General features: G+C 41.2%; 1 protein-coding gene across 1 annotated transcript; it reads right to left on the bottom strand.

The window, feature by feature from the left end:
- Positions 1 to 7886: 7886 nt before the first annotated feature.
- Positions 7887 to 24104, bottom strand: LOC145357974 (uncharacterized). The gene is made up of 7 exons (XM_080211615.1): positions 24024 to 24104; positions 19897 to 20014; positions 16670 to 16845; positions 15837 to 16000; positions 14515 to 14671; positions 12929 to 13062; positions 7887 to 8783 (listed from the first exon to the last, which is right to left on the bottom strand). The coding sequence occupies exons 1-7, from the start codon at positions 24085 to 24087 to the stop codon at positions 8163 to 8165; spliced, it is 1434 nt and encodes a 477-aa protein (XP_080067741.1). The 5' UTR covers positions 24088 to 24104; the 3' UTR covers positions 7887 to 8162.
- Positions 24105 to 24260: the final 156 nt, after the last annotated feature.

Here is a 24260-nt window from a genome sequence, read left to right as displayed (position 1 = left end):
TCCAGATCCCTCTGCAGACTTTCCATACCCTCCGCACAATTTGCTTTTCCGCTCATCCTTGTGTCATCAGCAAATTTTGACACCCTACTCTCAGCCCCCTCCTCCAGATCATCTATATAAATGGTAAATAGCTGAGGCCCCAGCACCGATCCCTGCGGCACTCCACTAGTTACCAACCGCCAATCAGAATAGCACCCATTGATACCAACTCTCTGCCTCCTATTAGATAGCTAATCCTCTATCCACACTAACACCTTACCCCAACTCCATGCCCCCTAACCTTCTGAAGCAACCTTTTGTGCGGCACCTTATCAAACTGCCTACTGTACCAGCACGCTTACTTTCAGTGACTGTTGCATGAGACACCAAGATCCTCACCAAGATTAACGTAGATATGAATCTGGTGCTTTGATTAACAGGCAGGGCACCCCAAATAGATAAAATACACAATTTAGCAAGAGAAACTGAAGTTGGATCAAACTCTGCTCCAGAGCCTTTTGTAGGCATTGCATCTCATGGCTTCTGTAATTGGACATGTTTGTGCAATTTAGGTTTGCATGACAAATTGTTAGAAATGCAACTAATAATGGAGCAGAGAGAGAGAGAGATAGGGCACATGGGAACTGAGTGAACAGGGCAAGTAACTGTATAGCTCTTTACCAGTTTGAGAAGCAAGTGTAAATTACAGTGGGTGAATTTAATGTTAATTCAGGTACAGAAAGAAAAAGGGACAGAAAGACTTTTGTGAGAAAGAAAAATGACAAGGAACAGTAAAACTAAATTAGACATTTTTAAAATCTCCAATAGTTAATCCTGAGGAAATGAAAGCCAATACTTGTAAAAGTAACTTTTCAGTGCCAGAGACATTGATTGGCATAACAACTATCATGTCATTAAAAGGATGCTTATTCCTGTGATAACAAGACTTGGCTTTCCGTGTCGAGTTCAGTTTCTGCATAAAACTGGACTATTATTTATACAGCATTCCAATCTAACTTACGTATTCCATTAAAGGCTGTAAGCATAAGTTTTTACTACTTAAAATTGCCTGTAATAAAAACAATGTTTGTCCGTATTAACAATCTTTTATTATCTTGCCCATTTTACTAAGCCATCTTTGATTTCTCCATTTTTAGTAGATTATCCTCTGCCTTTTACTGTCCTGCCATTGCCCTGCATTGCATTTTTCTTGAACTAAACTCATCGCTTTGACTCACGGTCTATGTCAGCATTTTCCACAGGGCCCTTTAAAATATCCATTGCTGCCTCTTTAGGAACAGCACACACAACCGACTCAACCAAACCTGTCCCACACCACACCCAGAATCCGGTTTACTCATTGATAAACAATCATCATCCTTCTCTACATCCTGATCTATCTCACTCTGCCTTAAAAATATTCAAGGCCTCTGCTTCCACTGCCTTTTGAAGAAGAGAATTCCAAAATCTCATGTCCCTCAGATAAAAAGATTCTCCTCATCTCTATTTCAAATGAACAACCACTTATTTTTAAACAGTGATTCCTAGTTCTAGGTTCTTCCACAAGAGGAAACACCCTCTCCACCTCCACCTTGTCAAGTCTCCTCAGGACGTTTCAATCGAGCCGTCTCTTCTAAACTCCAGCGGATGCAAGCCTAGCCTGTCCAATCATCCTGCTCATTCCAGACTTCAGTCCAGTGAACCTTCCTTGAACTGCATCTAAAGCATTCCCACCCTTTCTTAAATAAGGAGACCAACACAAGTCATTCTCTCTCTTTTTTTTCCCTCTGTCTCTGCTCTGAATAACTCCCGGTGCCATTGAATCTCAGTTGGAGCACATTCCCAGCATTGTTCTGTTTATATTGTATTAGGTACATTGTTTCATATTAGAAAAAAAGAATTAAAGGGCTTGATTTTGAAAACAGCTTGGGATCAGAGGGAGCAAGCTGGTACACTAGTGAGAAGGGAATAGAAGGATATGTGATAAGTTAGATGAGAAAGAGGTTCAAGTGTGGCATAACCCCTGACCACCTTGTGCAAGAACATTATCTGTTTCATTACTGTGTATTCTGTCAATTTAGTGGAATTCATTCATAATGCTCACAACCTCCTCTCCTCTCCTCTCCCGTTATCCTCACCTTCCAGTATTTACATACCTTTGGAACCTCAACTACCCTTGTGACTTTTCTGTTAACGTGATCACTCTCAAAACCTCCAACCACTGCTTTGTGTCCCTGGTTAAAAAGGTAATGGAGGGGACAATGCCCCCAGACTGGGGATGACTCAATAGCTAATGTTTCTTCTTTCAGTTTAATACTACACTTAACTTCCTTGGTTAACTATCGATGATTTATCGCCTTCCTAGATTCCTTCTTCCTCACTGGGAAGAATCTTTGTTATTTTCATAAATGTCTGCATCCTCCCTCTAAGGAGGAAGACCCACTGAGTGATGAATGTATGGGGTGTATGGATTTAGACTCCTCCAGGACAACTACGTGTGAGAAACTTTCTGGAAGTACTTCATGCCAGATAATCACAGTTTGATTGTCCCAAAGTTCCCTTGATTTGAGAAAATTTGAATCACTCAGTCCACAGTTTGGACAAGGAACTTCAGAGGTGCCAAAGGCCCCAGATGAAGGGGATTATGCTCTTTGCGAAATCCACAAATAACAGTTCTCTCAGAGAAACTCAGCAGGATGCAATTTCTCTACCAGCCAATGGCAGCTTCAAACTAAATCAGATCAGAAAGACCTTATAAAGCCTGATCTCAACTCGAGGTACACACATCTGTACAAATTCTGAGTATGCAAAGACAACACAGTGATTGAAGATGATCTCCATAAGATTGTGAAAGAAATGGATGAGGAACATGAGGTGTAATGAGAAACTGCTCTCAGTTCAGAACAAGCTAAACCCTATGGCAGGGAGCGAAAGCAGGGTTTTTTTGGACAGAATTATCAGAATGGTTACCATCCTACAGGAAAGGACCTCAGCCTTTTGTATGGATCAAGCACCACCTTCAAACACCTACAGCAGCTGCAGAATAGGTACAGGTAGGGAAAAAGGTCCCAAGGCACAAGTGTGGGCAACACAAACACCATTCAGCTGTCAGACAGGTGCCAGTTAAGCCAGAATCTGGAAAGGTTTCAGCCTCAATAGCCATATAAATACATCTCAAGTGAAAATAAACAACCTTATTCTGATGTGGGAGTTGAAATTGAGCATATTGAAGGTCAATTGAACAGCCATAAAGATGCTGAGGAAGCAATAAAACAGATCAAAGCATTTTACACGTTGTTTATTAAGTTCAAATTCCAATTGATAGTCAACTATATTCCTCAGCCTAGTGGAACACCGAAGAAAATTAAAGCTGTTGAAGAATAAATTTTTAAACTTTGACTTTGTGTTGATGTCTTTATTAGTCATGAGTAAGGCTTACATTGAAACTGCAATGAAGTTAGTGAAATTCTCCTAGTCGCCACACTCCGGCATCTGTTTGGGTCAATGCACCTAACCAGCACATTGTTCAAACCGTGGAAGGAAACTAGGGCACGCGGAGGAAACCCTTGCAGACACGGAGAGAACGTACAAACTCCACGCCGTGATCCAAGCCGGGAATCGAACCTGGATCCTCGGTACTGTGAGGCAGCAGTACTAACCAAGGTGTGATTGAAAAGTCTATGCCCAAATATGGAGACCATCTCAATTATTTTTGCTCAACTTAAGAGATGGTGGATATCACATGATTCTAGTTCTATCAAATCTGGACAAACTATAGAACATATAAATTACCATTTTAAAATGAACACTTTAGATGTTGCTGTACGACATTGAAGCACTTCATTTCTCAACCTACTTCAATCTCCCACATGCTTTGAGTATCTTGTGTCCTGCAGATTATCAGGAAAAACCCACAAGGAACTTTCAGCAGAAATTGCCAACGTCATCCTTCCTGCCCAGAAGCCATTGACTGGGAAGAACACCATTGACATTGAACAAGGGATGGGTTTTTGTAGATTAATTAATTGTGTAAATTAATCCACTGCAAGCAGCTTTGGAAGCTATTTTAGGATTTTTAACTTGACCATTTCACAGACTGAGCTCTTGTGCCATGAACAGTCCATAAAAGGTAATGCAAACACATTTTTAAGAATTGTGTTGCAGCAAAGACTTTAGCTCTTCTTTGGTCTTTGAATCGCAAACAACAAACGTCCGGTGGAAAAATGCCAGAGAGATTAAGCTTTTATTTTGCTGCATGCACTTGGATTTACAACATAGAATGTTGAAGCAGAGTGTTGGCCATTATTGCCCCAATTTTCTTACTTATGTAACAGCCAGCGGTTTGCATTAAGCGTTCCCAAAACCACAAATTTGACTAGATTCGTTAACCATTGCACTGGCACTGCAAGGCCAGAATTTGCTTTAAAAAGCTCATTATTTTGAACAGTTACAAAATAAAATGGGAAGCTTACCTGTTCGATATCTGATCTTCATTTTATGAGGTAGGTGGATTGATGGATTGAGATAATGTGCCCTCCACCCCTTCCTATGACCTTTTCATACAACGTAGCTATGATTGTAACACTACATTTTGCACTCTGAACAGCATGTTTTGTCTGTATAGCGCAAGAAACAATACTTTGCACTATGTTAATACATATGACAATTATAAATCAAACATTAAGTTGACATGTAATTGTATTGAACTCCATAACAGCTCTACATTTGCACACACATCTGGTTACTGATTATGTGTCACTCTTCACTGGCAAACGCAAAAGGAAATGTCAACAGCTGACACTGATGGATCTGAAACTCTGCCCTCATTTTTAAGACCAGCTGTTCATGTGTGAATCGGATCTGATGTTATCTCTCTCTCCACCTCTCGATCTTATTCACAAATATTATAAATGAGAATACAGAAAACTAATACTGTAGTTAATTCTACTGTTCAATATTTTTATATTAAATATAAATGGCAGATGATTGCTTGGCAATGACAAGAATTCTTCACCTGTCCAAATGTATTTTCTATTTTTTTCTTGCTATTTAAAGGTTTATGCCCAACAATACATTTAATTGCTCCAGCTGTCCATTAAACCCTCCATGGCCAACTCTTCATTCTGCTCCAAAGTTATCACTCTCAAATAGTATCTCACATGATCATTGCTTTAAGGTTAATTAGATGTGGCTTCACAGTCCATCCTTATGCCACCTCAATCAATTTATTTGTATCACCTATGTTAGTATACAGTGAAAAGTATTGTTTCTTGCACGCTACACAAAGCGTACTGTTCAGAGAAGGAGAGAGTGCAGAATGTAGTGTTACATTTATAGCTAGGGCTTAGAGAAAGATCAATTTGATGTAAGGTAGATCCATTCAAAAGTCTGATGGCAGCAGAGAAGAAGCTATTCTTGACTCAGTTGGTACGTGACCTCAGACTTTTGTATCTTTTTCCTGAAGGAAGAAGGTGGAAGAAAGAATGTCCGGGGTGCATGGGGTCCTTAATTATGCTGGCTGCTTTGCCCTGGCAGCAGGAAGTATACATGATGTGGATATGCCAGGATGGAGAAAGCTAGCACGAGGGGACATAGCTTTAAATTAAGGGGTGGTAGTTATAGGACGGATGTCAGAGGTAGGTTCTTTACTCAAAGGGTGGTGGGGGAATGGAATGCCCTGCCTGCTGCAGTTGTAGATGCACCTAGTTTGGGGGCGTTTAAGAGGTCCGTGGATAGGTTTATGGATGGAAAGGGATTGGTTTAGGTTAGAGGGTCATTGCTTTTTTCTTAATTGGTCGGCGCAACATTGTGGGCCGAAGGGCCTGTTCTGCGTTGTAATGTTCTATGTTCTAACCACGCAACCTCAAACAGACCATTGTTCGCAGCAAACTACCCAGCCTTCAGGAGAACAGTGACCACAATACCACACAACCTTGCCACAGCAACCTCTGCAAGACATGCCGGATCATCGACATGGATACCATCATCACACGTGAGAATACCATCCACCAGGTACACGGCAAATACTCTTGCAACTCGGCCAACATTGTCTACTGATACGTTGCAAGAAAGGGTGTCCCGAAGCATGGTACATTGGGGAGACCATGCAGACGCTACGACAACGGATGAATGAACATCGCTCGACAATCACCAGGCAAGACTATTCCCTTCCTGTTGGCGAACACTTCAGCGGTCACGGGCATTCAGCCTCTGACCTTCGGGTAAGCATTCTCCAAGGCGGCCTTCATGACACACGACAGCGCAGAGTCGCTGAACAGAGACTGATAGCCAAGTTCCGCACACGAGGACGGTCTCAACAGGGATCTTGGGTTCATGTCGCACTATCTGTAACCCCCGTGACTTGCCTGGGTGTGCAAAACCTCACTTACTGTACTGTCTGGAGACAATACACATTTCTTTAACCTGTGATCAGTGTTCCTTCCACACACATTGTCAGCCACTTCAGGACTTGAACAGCAGGTTAGGTGTAAAGATTTGCATTCTAATCAGTAATCTCTAAACTGTCTGTGCTTTATATGCTCTGTCTGAGGCCAGAACTCTCCATTCACCTGACGAAGGGACTAACCCGAAAGCTTGTGAGTTTACTATCAAATAAATCGGTTGGACTAAAACCTGGAGTTGTCAGACTTTTTACAGCAGGAAGTTTAGTCAGAGTCAATCAATGGGAGGCTGGTTTGCATGATGGATTTGGCTACATTTATAACCTTTTGTAGTTTCTTGCGGTCTTGGACAGAGCAGGAGCCATATCAAGCTGGCTGCTCACTATTCTAACTGGTCCTTGAATAACATCTTGGTACAAAATTTGCAAAATACTGACTAAATGCACAGGCATTTATATAGATGATCTGGAGGAGGGAACCGAGTGTATGGTGTCGAAATTTGCTGATGACACCAAGATTGGTGGAACGGCAAATTGTGCGGAGGGTGTGGAGAGTCTGCAGAAGGATCTAGATAGGCTGGGCGAATGGGCCAGGAAATGGCAAAAGGAATTTAATGTTGGCAAGTGCGAGGTGGTCCACTTTGGTAGGAATAATGGTAGGAAGGACTATTACTTACGGGGCGAAAAACTGCAGCAGGCGACGGTGCAGGGGGACCTCGGGGTCCTTGTGCATGAGTCGCAAAAACCCAGCCTGCAGGTGCAGCAGGTGGTCAGGAAGGCGAATGGGATGCTGGCCTTCATAGCGAGGGGGATTGAATACAAAAGTAGGGAGGTCTTGCTGCAACTGTACAGGGCACTGGTGAGGCCGCAGCTGGAGTACTGTGCGCAGTTTTGGTTGCCGTACTTACGCAAGGATATTTTGGCCTTGGAGGGAGTGCAGAGGTGGTTTACTAGGCTGATACCGGAGTTGAGGGGGTTGAGCTATGAGGAGAGGCTGAATAAACTAGGCTTGTACTCGTTAGAGTTTAGAAGAATGAGGGGAGATCTCATTGAGACGTATAAGATGATGAATGGGATGGATAGGATAGAGGTGGAGAGGCTCTTCCCGCTCAGAAAGGACAGTAGGACTAGGGGGCATAGCCTCAAGATAAAGGGGGGGTGCGGTTTAGAACGGAGTTGAGGAGGAACTTCTTCACTCAAAGGGTGGTGAATCTCTGGAATTCTCTGCCCATTGAGATGGTGGAGGCTGCCTCGCTAAATATTTTTAAGACACGGGTTGACGGGTTTTTGATAAGCAAGGGGATTAAGAGTTATGGGGAGAGGGTGGGAATGTGGAACTGAGACACGACAGATCAGCCATGATCTTATTGAATGGCGGGGCAGGCTCGAAGGGCTGGATGGCCTACTCCTGCTCCTATTTCTTATGTTCTTATGAAAGTAGATTAATAGCAGTCAATTAAAGCTTTAAAGTAATATCTTTTCTTCACTGGTTAAGTTTTTTGTATTAATATTCTTTAATTCCCAATAATATGCAAAAGGTATTGAAATATAGTTATATTACACTGGTTGGTATACTTGGCACATCTGAATCTGAAATACTGAAAAAAAATCAATGTTTTATCAAAAATAAATATTAATATAAATTTAGAAATGTTCGTGCAACGATTGATACACAACTGCGTTGACTTGGAAAACAACATTTGTCTTTTCCTGAGTTTCCTTTTGCCAGCTCTCCAGAGGGGAAGATGGTAAGCAAGCTCATGTTCGGAAGTTCAAATCCTGATCAGAAACTGATGGATTGACAAAAAAAATCATCATCCCCAGCATCACTGTAATCATCTTCACCATCGTTACAGCATAGCACCTTAACTGATATTAAAGGGATATTAGCAGCACTGCCTTGTTCATCATGATCCAGTACAACCGAATTGATACAACTACTGGAATGTTTCCTATTAAGAATATCAGAAGTAAAACTGGCGGGGTTCGAAACATCAACACATGGTTCAGGCTGTGGTCTGTTGTGATCGGCACAGTCAGATTCCTGGTCTTGTAAGTCAACAGCACAGTCACTGGAATCAAAAAAGCTACCGGCTTTTTGATATGCTTCTGGAATAGGTGACTGGTGCTGAACATCATCAAGTGTTTCGTCCTTGTCACACATCACTCCATCAGGAATCCATCGCCTGTCAGTGTAATTACCACATTCGTTTTCCTCATCACTCTCATCCGTGCAGTCAGCAGAATCCAAAAAATTGGTTTCTTCCACAAGGTTTCTTTCAAGAACAATATTTTGTTCATATATGTCTGCCTCACTTTTGTTACAGCACGTGGCGATGGACAGCTTGTATACATCAGCTTGCGCATCTGCCAGCCATGTAAAACTTGGGATCGCTGTGAAATCCTAAAAGAGTAAAACTAGTTTAGTGATAAGGAAAAGATGCTTTACAAACAATAGATACTTTTGGAAAATGAAATATAGAATTATCACTACAAAATTTTATCTGCCTCGGATCTACAATGCTTACTGCAGATAAATAGAACATAGAACATAGAACACTACAGCACAAACAGGCCCTTCGGCCCACAAGTTGCGCCGATCACATCACCTACCTACCTACAGACCTATCTATAACCCTCAATCTCATTAAACCCCATATACTCATCCAGAAGTCTTTTAAAAGACCCCAGCGAGTTCGCCTCCACCACCACTGACGGCAGCCGATTCCATTCACTCACCACCCTCTGAGTGAAAAACTTACCCCTAACATCACTTCTGAACCTCCCTCCCCGCACCTTAAATCTGTGTCCTCTCGTAGCGACCATTTCAAACCGGGGAAATAGCCTCTGAGAGTCCACCCTATCTATTCCTCTCAACATTTTGTAAACTTCTATCAGGTCGCCTCTCAACCTTCGTCTCTCCAGGGAAAAGAGTCCCAGCTCCCTCAACCTAACTTCATAAGGCATGCCTCCCAGTCCAGGCAACATCCTTGTAAATCTCCTCTGCACCCTCTCAATAGCTTCTACATCTTTCCTATAGTTTCCTATAGTAAGTATTAATGTTTTGAGTCTGAGGCTTAGAAGATTAAAGAAAAAAATAAGCATAAGTAGGCACAAAAAGTGCTCAAGTGCACAACAATCAATCATAATTGGTATGTATTAGGCATTAGACAAGCTAAATCCAACACTACCACCTGACCTGAGAGGAATCTGCATATTCAGTAGGTGTCAGTTTCTGGCAATAACAAGCAAAAAGTATCTAAAATATTACAATAAATAATCTAAGGAAAATAGAAAAGAAAAGCCAAAGATAAATTAAAATATTCAGTAAACACCAGAGGTAAAAGGGACTGTTAACAGAAGTACAAAAAGGTATGCAAGCGGAAATGACAAAGGGTATAGGATAAAGCTATAGGAAAAAAAAATGAAATGTGGCAAATTACCCTGAGGGAGGGGAGGAAGGCAATTCCTTTAATCTGGAAACCTTAATTCAAACACTCACTCAGACCAAGAATCTGTGAAATTTCTGAGAAGTTGAAACAAGTCCCAAACGAATAAAACATTTAATCTAGTAGAAAAACAAGAGGCAAAAGGGAGAAGGAAGCTCATAACAATCACCTTCACCAGAAAAAATGTACTGGGAAAACCAATGGGTCCATAACTGAGAGGAAGTTGTAGTCCAGCAGTATTATCACTGGGCCTGTAATCCAGAGATCTAGGGGTTCGAATCCCACCATGAGACTTGGTGAAATTTGAATTCAATAAAAAGCTGGAATTACATAGCCATAACTCCCATCCAGTAACTTAAGTCATGGCCCTCTGGAATTACAAGTGTAAAGTGCACTTATGTGTTCTGGAAAATATTGTTCAAACCTTTGTTGGTTGGGAGCTGCTAGCAAAAGAATCTCTGAAGGGCAGGTAAAGCTATTGTTAATTGTCATTAAAAACTCTTGTGGTTCACAAATGTCCATCAGGGCAGGAAATGCTGGTTTACATGTGCAATATGTAAGTCTCTCAAATGCCCTTTGAAGTGGGTTGGGAGTGCTATTAGGAAGGGAGTTCCAGGATTTTGACCCTGTGACAGTGGAGCAATGGTGATATATTTCCATATCAGGATGGTGAGTGACTGGGAGGGGAATTTGCATGTGGTTTTGTTCCCATGTATCTGCTGCTCTTATCTATTGAGATTGTGGCGGTTGTGCTGCCTAAGGAGCCTTGGTGAGTTTCTACAGCGTATCTTGTAAATGGTACACATTGCTGGAATTGTGCATCGGAGGTGGAGGGAGTGAATTTTTGTGGAAGGAGTACCTATTAAACAGGCTGCTTTGTCCTGGATGGTGTCAAGCTTCTTGTGTTGTTGGAGCTGCACCCATCCAGGCAAGGAGAGAGTATTCCATCACACTCCTGATGTGTCTTATAGATAGTGGACAAACTTTGGGGAGGTCAGGAGTTGAGTTACTTGCCATAGAATTCCTAGCTTTGACTTGCTCTTGCAGCCAGTGTTTATATGGCGAGTCCAGTTCAGTTTCAGGTCAATGGTAACCCCCAGGATATTGATTCAGCAATGTTAATGCCATTGAATGTCAAGGGACAATAGATTCTCTCTGGTTGGAGATGGTCATTGCCTGACATTTGTTACTTGTCAACCCAAGCCTGGATATTGTCCAGATCTTGCTGCATTTGGGAACAGACTGTTTCAGCATCTCTGAGTTACCGCAAATGGTGTGCAATGTTCAGCAATCAGCAAACATCTCCACTTCTGACCTAATGACAAAAGGGAGGTCATTGATAAAGCAGCTGAAGATAATTGGGCCTAGGACTTGCACTCAATTGTACCAGATGCTTTTAGTGGAAGTTCCATATGTGGCAATACAATCACATGGCAAATCTCTGCAATTACCCTCTAGTCTAAGTTAAATTTTTGGTTAAATACAACACCCTTGGATCAAGACAAAGGTAATACAATGTGTAGTTATGTACTTGGCTAATAGCATTTGAAAAGGATTTAACCATATGTGCAATACTGATCACTATTTCACAGGGAGGATATCAGTACTCAAGAGATGCTGAGATACTCAAGGTGCTGGGCCACAAAAAACCTGGGTCCCAACATACTAAGTTGTAAGACAAAGTTAAAGACGTTAGAAAATAAGTCCATAAAACTTTGAAAATGACTGAAAATTGACATCATTCACACTGAAGTAGTGTTGGAAAAAAAAGTGAATGTCAGTTAAAATAAAAAAAACAGAAAATAACTATTTTACAATGCCATATTGGGAGGCAATTTTCAATTGCCACTTTTCTACTTCTCATCTGAAAAGATACAGAAACAAAAATCAGGATGATATCACAGAACTTCGACACTCAAATTGGTCCAATTTTTAGATGGGCCCAGTACAGTTTTTAAAATTTACTCAAGATGTGAACATTGTTGGCAAGGCCAGATTTTATTGCCCATTCTTAATTGTTTTTGAGAAAGTGTTGGCTTGCCAGCTTCTTGAATACAACTGAGTGCCTTACTAGACCATTTAAGAGTCAGCTGCATTATTGTGGGTCTGGAATCACAGGTAGACTAAATCAGGGAAAGGACGGCAGATTTTCTTCCCTCAAGGACAATACAGGAGTAGATGCGTTTTTACAACAATCTGATAGTTTCATAGTCATCACTGCTGGAATTTTAAAAATTACAAATTTTATTTGCTCAGAATATATATCCCCAGCTGTTATGATGGGATCAGAACTCGTGTCTCTGGATCATTGGTCTGGACATATAGATTACTAGTCCAGTAACACAAGTATTCAATTGGGGTCATATGGAATTTGGCTGACTTCAATTACTGTTTCACGCACAAACAACTAGAGTATGCATTCTAATGCTAAATTTAATTGTGCCAAAGTGTTGGGTGATTCAGCCAGTTGGAGACCACTCCCACAACACAACCTGGAGAGGAATTTTTGTGAGACCCAGAAGAACAGGTTTGGACCCCTACGATCATTGCACTACATCAGATCCAAAAAGCCAGCTGATCTTTAGCTTTCCAAATCTGGCAGACTGTCACAGAGGGCCCATTCAGTCCCTGCAGCTCGCTGGTGACATTCAAGTGAGGCACAAACTCAAAAATATTTGGGCATGGCAACTTCTTGCGAGCTGTCCTCAGCATACCTTCTATCTCTTACGCACATTCTACGTTCTTAAAATTGGACTTCAACTCTTTTCTACACCTTATGACTGTAACACTATATTCTGTACCTCCCCTTTCTTTCTTCCTTATGTATTCTATGAACTGTATGTTTGCCTCTACATCACGGAATAAACAATACTTTTAACTGTATCCCAAGACACCTGACAATAGTAAATTAAATCAAATGAAAAAAAAATCAAGATTGAGACGTAGTGAGAGTGTGCATTTGACAACAGTCAAGAAAGAGATAACATTTCTGGACCAAATGATCTATTTTCTTCCTTAAAATTCCCAAGTTTCTTATTAAAATATACCTCGGTCTATATTAAAGACAGCAAAGCAAAATATTTCAATCTGTTATACAAACCAGGACTGCAGGCATTTTGACACTTGATGTGACCCAGGTAATCTTTCTTTTCACGATAGCAACAGCTATTGAAATCAGAAATAATACTCCCAGCATGGATCCCATTATAGCAAGATATTTTTCAGTTTGCAGTTCTATAGGAGAAAAATGATAAAAATATTTACATCTGCAGTTATTGACTTAACAATATCAATGTTATTGATTAAAGATCGTAATCAGCTGGAAATCATGGGGGTTAAAATTATAAGTCTTGAATAAATGAAACGAATTGTTGGCAGTTCAAATTTCACCAAAACACTTGTGATAATAAAGTTCTGCTTCTTGGAACCAGTAGGTATTGCACAAACAATACAGCAAATGTTTTTGGATTAATTTTTTGGCATTATACTGGCTATCACAAAGTGACTTTGGCTATTCAAGGGCAGCACGATGGTTGGCACTGCTGCCTCAGTTCCAGGGACCTGGGTTCGATTCCCTTCTTGGGTCACAGTCTGTGTGGAATTTGCACGTTCTTCCTGTGTCTGCGTGGGTTTCCTCCAGTGCTCTGGTTTCCTCCTACAGTCCAAAGATGTGCAGGTTAGGTTGATTGGACATGCTAAGTTAACCCTTCGTGTCCCGGGATGTGATAGGTTGGAGGGATTAGCAGGGGAACTAAGCAGGGATAAGGCCAGGATGGGATTGGTGTTAGTGTGACTTGATGGGCCGAATGGCCTCCTTCTGCACTGTAGCGATTCTATTATTCTATGACTAAGGAAACAACATTTTGAATTGTGCACTCCAGTCACCGGCATGTGAAACATTGCGGTGTGCTTTTCAGCCTTGGAAATGCCGACCTGAGAATTTCAGAAAACCTGGGACACATCTCTCAGAATTGGCCTTGCTGGGCAATCTTTCATATTCAAAAAGATGTGGTTACACTGAAAGCGCAGGTCTGTCGCTAAAGCTATAGTGAAATCCAAAAGTTATTTACATGTCTTGGAAGAGGAACAGAAACAAGTATTTGAAAGACTGAAAATACACATACTGAATGGAACAAGATTCCTTTTCCCAGCTGTGACCCTGGAAATAGGGGCTCTTTGAGACTTGTTTTGGTTTATTATTTGGTATTTTGTCATCTGCAATGAACATTGAAACTTTTCAGTTCTAAAGAGGGGACTATTCTTCAAGAGCACTGAAACCACTTTCAGTTTGTTTATGTGAATTAATTATATTTTCCCCATTTCTTAAAAATCATAGAATCCTATAGTGCAGAAGGAAGACATTCGGCCCATCAAGTCTGCACCGATCACAATCCCACCCAGGCTCAATTAACATAACCCCTCACATTTACCCTGCTAACTCCTTTGACATTAGAATCAATTTAGCATGGCCAATCAACCTAACCTGCACATCTTTGGAATGTAAGACAAAATCAAAGGAAACCCACGCAGACTCGAAGAGGAAGTGCAAGCTTCACAGTGACCCAAGATCAGAATTGAACCCAAGTCCCTGGTGCTGTGAGACAGCTGTGCCAACCCAAATTTGTTTTAAAACAAATTTCTTCGTGAAAGGAAATTAATACACATATCCAAGTATGACAAACATACCTTTTTGCTTCAATTTGAAACAATATGGCTGAGAGAAATTGCTGGATTTCAAAAAGCTCTTGTTAATGGTCCTGGCAGCTATGCAATTATTATTGCCACGTAATTCACTCTTTTGAATTTTCAATGAGTTGTTACTTAAACTTTGTTTGATTGGTCTCTGCCAGAGGGGGAATAAAGAAAGTGATTGTAAATTTGAGTATCTTTCACTTTACCATTTCAATTCCACATTAAACAGATGCTTAACATTACTGAAGATCAGTAAAAGTCATCAACAAATCAACTTCTTAAAAGTGAATTCTTACAAGCAATGTGCTACTCCCATTTTTAATAATTGAATTAGAAAATTGGGATTCAGTATTTTGTTTCAAGAACAATATAAAGTGCCACAAATGGGAAACAGAGGGTTGGGCTCCTGCCATTTTCCAGTTGTTAAGTTTCTGAGCTTGGTCCAGTAACTAAAAATGCTTAACACGGGCTTCATATTTCTCCATTAGGAAACAATGGAACAGGAAGGAAGGGAAAAAGGACAAATCCCAGTCATCCTGGGCACTTTTTGCTTGGTTGGTTTAGAACCTCACTGCCAGAAACATACGAATAGGTGTCTCCCTCAGTTAAGGAAAAGTGCATAGAATAGAAACAAAATAAAGTATCCACCGTTGACAGAAATCATTTCAGTGTAGAAGACTAAATACTTGAGATTTTGAAATTCATTTTGTGGGATTTATTCCATACGATTACAAAATGCTTACACTACAGGAAAAGGCCATTCAGCCAAATGATCTTTGCCCACGTTCCACGCGAGTCTCCTCATCACTTTTCATTACTCCAACAAGTATAACTTTGTTTCTTTCTCCTTTGTGTTTATCTAGCCTCCTCTTAAACGCGCCAGTGCTATTCACCTCAGCTACTGCTTGAGGTAGCGCATTCCACTCTGTACAAAAGATTCTCCTGAATTCCCCATTAGATTTATTAGTTGCTGTCTCATAATTTGTTGGGTAAAGTTTCTACTTTTCTCCATCACCAGGGCTATGCTGATATTTCACTTAGGAGGAAAATATCTTTCCCAAAACCAACCTTGCTGCAAAACACAGTAAGCCACAGCATATTAATATACTCTACAGAGTTCTTGCTGATTAAAAAACAAATCAATCACCTAGAATCCCAATAAAAACCTGTCAGGATTCATGTTCCACAAAGGGTAAGATTCAGGAATGCAATATACTTCAATGTTGTAAAGGTAATACTTCAATAAATTGCAATAAAACTCATGATGACAAGCTGCTCTGGTGCTGCTACTGCAGATTCAATAAATTAGTACATACCTTGATGTGCTCATCCTCATCCCAGATTTCCACTTCATAGGACAGTTTTTCCAGCAGACATGCTCTGAGCACCATTTCTTTGCACTGTATTAACTTAATTTGAAGATTCACTGTTATAGATTCTTCCTCTGACGTGACACTCATTTGAGGTGCACCTAGTTCCACTTCAAAGAAAAGGGAGAGGTTTTGTGATTTACTATTTACTATACAGTTGTTTTTCAGTACAAGACAGCAGTTAACAATTTCTAATTGGGCATCAAGATGAAACATCTTATTTTCAGATTGTTAAACTATCAAATTCAATTAAAACATCTTTAAATAGAACAAGTTCTTTACAATTCCAAACAGGAAGAATTAGGTGCTAATAAAATAATGAGAGATTAGTTTTTGATTGATCCAAACAGAATTTTTTTTAGGAAGTCTTATTTTTCATAGAACAATTTCTGAATTTCCTAACTTTCAAAATTGAGACGAGTCTTCTCGGCATACTTTAACATTATTAATAGCGCTCTGAAAAATATATAATTTAGAAATCTAGAAGTGCACAATTCATTGTGAAAAAGGTATTAATGATGCTAGTACATTAATAAGAAGGAAATCTAACTAAAATTACTATCCAGATAGGGTCCCATTGACAATCAGATTTGTGTCTCTCAAACAAAGAATTATTAGAGGGAAATGCATCTTTGTTGACAGGGAACTAATCCTGTCAACAGGATTCCACTTGAAGGCGTGCTGCAGAAAGATCACTAAATTAAATGTTAATTTTGTATTTAATATTTACATAGCAAATTGATTCAATGTTCCAAGTTTGTGGATAATAAATGCTGTACCATCAAAGAAGGGAGTAAACTCATTAGATTGACTCCAAACAATTGGAGATTCAGGTGAAATGCTTCCCACCCTGGCTTGATATGGGGTGTAACAACTTTTAACTGTGCACGTAACATCACAGCTTTTCTCCGATGGAAAGGCACAATTAGCAGCTTCAAGCCAATCATTCTCAGGCCTGAAAGATGAATAGAAATAACAGTTTAGAAATGGAATGTTTTGATTTTTTAAAACACGCCAAATATACATTCATCATTAAACATCACATCATTTAAATTAGCAAAATAGTTTTCTTGGAGTTTTTACTGGGTTTTATAGTATATTCATTTAAAGATTACTGTAGATTTGATAAAGATACAACAAAGACAGAAAAGTTCACAGAACAATCAGTACTGCTTGGCAGTAACAGAAGCACAATTAAAAGTATTTAACCGCTAAGCAAAGGCTAGCCTTCTCATCAATATTTGAAATAACCCAAACACTATTGTCATATATGATTTAGAATGGAGGGAGATAGGTTTGATCCGCTACGTTCGTTATCTTAGCTGCTGTTCAGAATGAGAAGTGACAACAATCTTTCTCCAGGCAATTCTAACACACGTTTTGAGAACAGTAGGTTTCTTTGCTCATCAACTTTAGCTAAAAAAGATGAGAAGAATATAAAGCATAGGGCATGTGTTGACATTCACTTCTATATTCTGTGTTAAAATTAATGGAGAGAGGAAGGCAGATCATACAGTGGTTAACCAAAAGTGGTCATAGTTGAAACAAACCTACAGGCAGGCAATCCATTCCTTTAGTTGAGCAAGCAGCTTGTAGTCCAGGACTCCTGAGAGCAGAAAATGAGAGTGTAAAAGGCCCTACAACCAGGCAGATACAGCTCTCTCAACTGCCCGAGAGCCTCTCCTGACATGGCAGAATGCAACCCTCCTCAAAACACAAGTATGGAATGAATTTTCCTCCAAATATAAGTGATTCTGAGGAAAATATAACTGGTTTGATTAGTAAGTTTGTGAATGACAAAAAGGTTGGTGGATTTGCAGATAACAATGAGGATCATCAGAGGATACAGCAGGATAGAGATCAATTGGAGATTTGGGCGGAGAGATGGCAGATGGAGTTTAATCCGGACAAACGTGAGGTAATGCATTTTGGAAGGTTTAATACAGATAAGAAATATACAGTAAATGGCAGAATCCTTAACAGTACTGATAGGCAGAGGGATCTGGGTGCACAGGTCACAAAGTGGCAATGCAGGTGGAGAAGATAGTCAAGAAGGCAAACGGCATGCTGACTTTCATTGGCTGGGGCACTGAGTTTAAAAATTGGCAAGTCATGTTGCAGCTTAATTAGGCCACACTTGGAATATAGTGTTCAATTCTGGTCGTCATACTACCAGAGGATGTGGAGGCTTTGGAGAGGGTACAGAAAAGATTTACTACGATATTGTCTGGTATCGAGGGCATTAGCTATGAGGAGAGGTTGGAAAAGCTTGGTTTGTTCTCACTGGAACGATGGAGGTTGTGGGGTGACCTGATAGAAGTCTACAAGATTGTGAGGGGCATGAACAGAGTGGATAGTCAGAAGCTTTTTCCCAGGGTGGAGGAGTCAATTACTAGGGGGCACAGGTTTAAGGTGTGAGGGACAAGGTTTACAGGAGATGTACGAGGCAAGTTTTTTTTTTACACAGTGTGTGGTTGGGTGACTGGAACCCGCTGCCAGGGGAGATGGTGGAAGTAGATATGATAGTGATTTTTAAGGGGCGTCTTGTCAAATATGTGAATAGGATGGGAATAGAGAGATATGGTTTCGGAAAGATTGTGGGTTTTAATTAAGTTGGGCAGCATGGCTAGTGCAGGCTTGGAGGGCCTGTTCCTGTGCTGTAATTTTCTTTGTTCTTTGAATTTCATGTGGTTCCAATCAAAAACAGAATACCATCAATCAGTGGTCTAGTCTTGCAGGCTCATGATGTAAGTTTTGCATTCCCAACTTGCAAACGGAACTGCCTACCTACTGACAACAAAGAATAACAGACCATTTCAGCACAATGACTAGCAGCCACAGCTCTGTTCCTTTCCAGTTACCATGGCTTTTTGCACATTCCAATTTATTTTACCCCACCATTGCTAGTTAAGCCTTCACCCTTCTAGAACCTAAGCTCTGGAGTGCCCACCCTAAACCTCTCTGCCTTTCCGTCCTCCATTAAGATGATCATTAATTTACACTATTTTGTCCAAGCCTTTGGCCACCAGTCTAACATCTCCATGTGTGGTTCTGTGCCAAATTTTGTTTGAACTTCCTCAGGATACTTTCCTTATATTAACAGTGTTAATTGCAAGTTGTTTTTGCCAAAGGTTCAACTGAACCCCTGAATCAAAGAATATGTTGTCTAAGTCCATAAAACCACAACGCTCCCACAAGCACATGATTATGATAAGAAACCCTAATATCATTAAGTCTGCTGGAAAAACCACACAAGTAGTTGGGGAACAGTTGGCATAGTACAATGTTTGAAGCTGTATGATTCTCTGTGGTGAGGGGTCAATGCAGCCATAGTGAACGTGGCGCGAATTCACCAAGCAAGGAAACTATGGGTAGAATTGTAGCACATTAACCGAATGAGAACAATTTAGGTCAGATATTAAAATTTTTAAAAAAAGGACTGGGTAAGATGCTCTTTTGAAGAGTGGGCGCAGACTCTGAACTGAATTACCTCCTTCTGCGCCGTAGGGATTCTATGGTAATAATAAGCATTGGCAATTGGGAATCATTATTGAGGGGGGAGGGCAAGGAGATGAATTGGATGAGATTTCTTGGCATGAGAATTGTTAAGAATGCGGAGGGTTTAGCTGCAGTGGATGGTTGAGGTAGAATAAAAGGATGGGGCTAGAAGAACTTACGCATAAAGAACACATCTCTGTACGTAGGAAAATGGTAAAAAGAAATAAGAGAATAATATTTGTGCTTTTTGAAAGATGGCTCAACATTCAAGTTAGTGCAAAGCTGCCTGAACAGGTACAGCACAACCTGCTGCTTGGTCAGTAGTCTGATATTTATTGCCAGTGCTCTAGGCTCTACTGCACACGTACCACTTGAGGCCTGTGTATGAGCTTTCATTCTTCCCCTCCATAAAATTCCAATGATGGCAACCAGTATTAGAATGTGCCAAAGAAAAGTTCATTACCTTTTTAAAAATTGTTTTCATTCTGCAATTTAATTCTACAATTACCTTAACTCCACCCTATACAAAGTTTCAGGGGGATGGTCTTCCGGGGGTGTCCAACTCAAAAACAGACTGAAATTCTTTGAATCCAGGGTAACGTTTTGCAAAGACATCGACACATTACCTGAGAACAAAAAGAAAGCAAAAACAATAAGGTTTAAAAAAAAGTGAGTATCACATATACTACTTAATCAGTTATTTAGAAAAATAAATATTTCCAGGCTACATATATAATCTTCAAATAAGAAAAAAAAATTAGAATGTGCTTTTATTTCTGAATCCTGAATAGAGATTAAGCAACCCATTATATTTTGGCTTTAGAAGCTCATATCTGTAATATATTCAATCTCCAAGTGGCAAAAACCCAATAACTGCTGCTAATCCCCAAAGAAACAAGCATTTGTAGCCATTTTTTTCCACTGTGCAATATGTTACATCTACCAATAATAGTCTGATTTTATCCCAGCTGACTTACCATGGCTATTTCAGAAGACTTTTAAGTACCTCTGTTATCTGTTTAGTAACATCTGCAAATTAACTAATTTGATTTTCTGAATCCAAATCATTGACGTGCAGAAATAGTGGGGTCTCAACATCAATCCCTGCCGCACTCTCTACCAAACTCTCCATTTTTCCAGAACATTAATAAGTACTTTTTGCATGCATTGTGAAGTGTCTCAACAACTCAAAGACACTCCATCTGTTAATAATTACATTGAATTTATAGTTCAGACATTTCTATGCATCTTTGTAGAACTGACCATTTGGCTTAACCAATCCACCTCAACATTCACCACCGGAATCTCCTTCCCTTTTACTTCTAACTATAAACTCTAATCCCTTTTGCCCCATATGATTGTCTAGCCTCTCTTCAACTGCAATAAATGTACGAACCATAAATGTATTACGAACTGTGAGGAGGATAGTCATAGACTCCGAGAGGTCACAGTTGGCTGCTGTAATGTATGACTATATGGCAGATAAAGGTACTGCAAAGAGGGGAAAGTTGTATATATTGATATAAAGGATGAGGAGAGATAATATAAAATAATTGGTGCAATTTTTAAAGGAATGCAGGGGCACATGTGCACAAATTATTGAACTTGGCAGTTCAAGTTGAGGTAGTAGTTGAAAAGGCATAAGGATGCTGAGCTTCATATATAGAGGCATAGAATACAAAAGCAAGTTACAATGCACCTTTATAAAATTCTGATCAGCTTCAACTGGAGTATTGCGTACAATCCTGGGCACCACATTTTAGGAAACATGTGAAAGCATTGGAGAGAATGCAGAAAAGATTTACAAGGTTCCAGGGATGAGGGATAATTATATGGAAAGAATGGAGAAGCTGCTGTTAACCTCCAAAGAGACGTTTGAGAAGGGTTTTGTCAGAGGTGAGGGATCTGGACAGGGGAGATAGAGGGGAAACTGTTCCCATTAATAGAAAGGTCAAGACCAGAGGACACTAATTTAAAGTGATGGGCAAAAGAAGCAACAGCAACATGAGCATTAATTGATTAACATCTGGGATTTATCACCTATGATTGCAGATTTACAGACAATTACAGCACAAAGAGGCCATTCGGCTCATCGTGTCCACACGAGCCAAAAATCTGACTACCCTAATGCCAATTTTCACTTGGCCTACAGCCCTGGAAGTTACGGCAACACAAACGAATATCTGAATACTTCTTAAGTGTTACGAGAGCTTCTGATTCAACCGCCCTTTCAGGCATTAAATTCCAGACTCCCACCACCGTCTAGGTGAAAAATATTTAAGAACACAAGAAATAGGAGCAGGAGTAGGCCATCTAACCGTTCGAGCCTGCCCCGCCATTCAGTAAGATCATGGCTGATCTGTTGTGGCTCAGTTCCACTTTCCCGCCCTCTCCCCATAACCCTTAATCCCCTTGCCTATCAAAAACCTATCAACCCGCATCTTAAATATATTTAGCGAGGCAGCCTCCACCACTTCAACGGGCAGAGAATTCCAGAGATTCACCACCCTTTGAGTGAAGAAGTTCCTCCTCAACTCCGTTCTAAACCGCCTCCCCCTTTATCTTGAGGCTGTGCCCTCTAGTTGTACTGTCTTTTCTGAGCGGGAAGAGCCTCTCCACCTCTTTCCTATCCATCCCAATCATCATCTTATACGTCTCAATGAGATCTCCACTCATTCTTCTAAACTCTAACGAGTACAAGCCTAGTTTATTCAGCCTCTCCTCATAGTTCAACCCCCTCAACTCCGGTATCAGCCTAGTAAACCTCCTCTGCACTCCCTCCAAGGCCAAAATATCCTTGTGTAAGTGCGGCGACCAAAACTGCACACAGTACTCCAGCTGCGGCCTCACCAGTGCCCTGTACAGTTGCAGCAAGACCTCCCTACTTTTATATTCAATCCCCCTCGCTATGAAGGCCAGCATCCCATTCGCCTTCCTGACCACCTGCTGCATCTGCAGGCTGGGTTTTTGCGACTCATGCACAAGGACTCCGAGGTCCCTCTGCACCGTTGCCTGCTGCAGTTTTTCGCCATGTAAGTAATAGTCCTTCCTACCATTATTCCTACCAAAGTGGACAACTTCACACTTGCCAACATTAAATTCCATTAGCCAGTTCCTGGCCCATTCGCCCAGCCTATCTCGATCCTTCTGCAGACTTTCCAAACCCTCCGCACAATTTGCCGTTCCACCAATCTTGGTGTCATCAGCAAATTTCGACACCATACACTCGGTTCCCTCCTCCAGATCATCTATATAAATGGTAAATAGCTGAGGCCCCAGCACCGATCCCTGGGGTGCTCCACTAGTCACCAACCGCCAATCCGAATAGCACCTATTGACCCCCACTCTCTGCCTCCTATTTGACAGCCAATCCCCTATCCACGCTAACACCCTACCCCCCAACTCCCTGCCCCCTAACTTTCTGTAATATCCACTATCACATCTGCCATTTCTTTCAGAACCCTTGGATGCATTCCATCCTTCTGGGGACTTGTCCACAATCAGTCCCTTCAGTCTGTCGAGCACTGCCTCTCTAGTAACAATAATGTCATTCAGGCCCTCCACTCCTACCATCTTTCCATGGCTAACACCCGGCAAATTATTCACGTCCTCCTCCGTGAAGACCGAAACAAAAATTTGTTCAACTCTTCTCTTAGCCCTCTAACTCTTACTTTAAATCTATGTTCCCTCATTACTGGTGACCAGATCAAGTTTTTAGGTGTCCAGATTGCCACAACCTGCCTTGGTTCCTCCCATTAAGAAGTCTCACAACACCAGGTTAAAGACCAACAGCAATTCTTGAGAGCCTTCTTACTGTGTTTACTCCAGTCCAGCACCGGCATCTCTACATCTTGGTCCCCTCATGCCAACACTACGGTTAAGAAAGCCCACCAATATCTCTACTTTCTCAGGAGACTAAGGAAATTTGGCAAATCCAAAATGACTCTCACCTTTTACTTTTATAGATGCACCATTGAAAGCATTCCTTCTGGTTGTATCATAGCTTTGTATGGCTCCTGCTCTGCCCAAAAACACAATAAACTACAAAGGGTCACGAACAAAGCCCTATCACTCAAACAGCCTCCCATCCATTGGCACTGTCTACACTTCCCGCTGCCTCAGAAAAGCAGCTAGCATAATGAAAGACCTCACACACCCTGGACGTTCTCTCTTCCATCTTCTTCCATCAAAACTCTGAGGTTACATACCAACCGACTCAAAAACAGCTTCTTCCTTGCTGCCACCAGACTTTTGAATGAACCTACCTCACATTAAGCTGATCTTTCTCTACACCCTAGCTATGACTGTAACACTACATTCTGCACTCTGTCTGTGTAGCGCAGAAGAAACAATACTTTTCACTGTGACAATAATGAATCAAACCAGAACCTTTCAAAGTCACTGTTAGGTCACCACCTAAGCCTCCTGTTTTTAAACAGAGTACCAGCCTCATAGCTTTAACCTCAGCGCCCTGGAACCACCAGTTGTGAACCTGTGTGACAGAGTCTCCACTGCCGCCCTGTCCTCCTCAAAATCCAAGTAGACAACAAAGAAGCGGCCCGTCACCATATTATTTTCATCCGCTTTGAGACCATGAACTGAAACTAAAGACAGACAGTGAGACGGTGACTGTACCGAGCACATGGATGATGACCATCAACGAAAATGTGAAGCGGCCGCGGTGCCCGGGCGCCGCCATAATCCCCCAACGCAGATCATCCCCGCCCGGCCGCCATCGAACCCCCCCCCGCTCCCGGCGCACCCCGCGCGCGGCACCAGCCCCTCATTGGCTGAGCCCGGCGCACTTTGACCTTTCACAGGGTTCGGGGGTCACCTCCTTCCTTAGCAACCGGGGCCGAGAGGCCGCCGCTC

This window comes from Carcharhinus amblyrhynchos, chromosome 24 (genome assembly GCF_965287045.1).
Source record: "Carcharhinus amblyrhynchos chromosome 24, sCarAmb.v2.hapA, whole genome shotgun sequence".
Lineage (NCBI taxonomy): Eukaryota > Metazoa > Chordata > Chondrichthyes > Carcharhiniformes > Carcharhinidae > Carcharhinus > Carcharhinus amblyrhynchos.
This window is presented reverse-complemented; position numbering and strand designations above follow the sequence as displayed.

Coding starts and splice junctions, on each gene's coding strand:
- LOC145357974 (XM_080211615.1), bottom strand. CDS start 24,087: ATGGCGGCGCCCGGGCACCGCGGCCGCTTCACATTTTCGTTGATGGTC. Junction 20,015..24,023: donor GGTCATCATCCATGTGCTCG/GTACAGTCACCG, acceptor TTTTGTTCTCAG/GTAATGTGTCGATGTCTTTG. Junction 16,846..19,896: donor TTGTATAGGGTGGAGTTAAG/GTAATTGTAGAA, acceptor TTCATCTTTCAG/GCCTGAGAATGATTGGCTTG.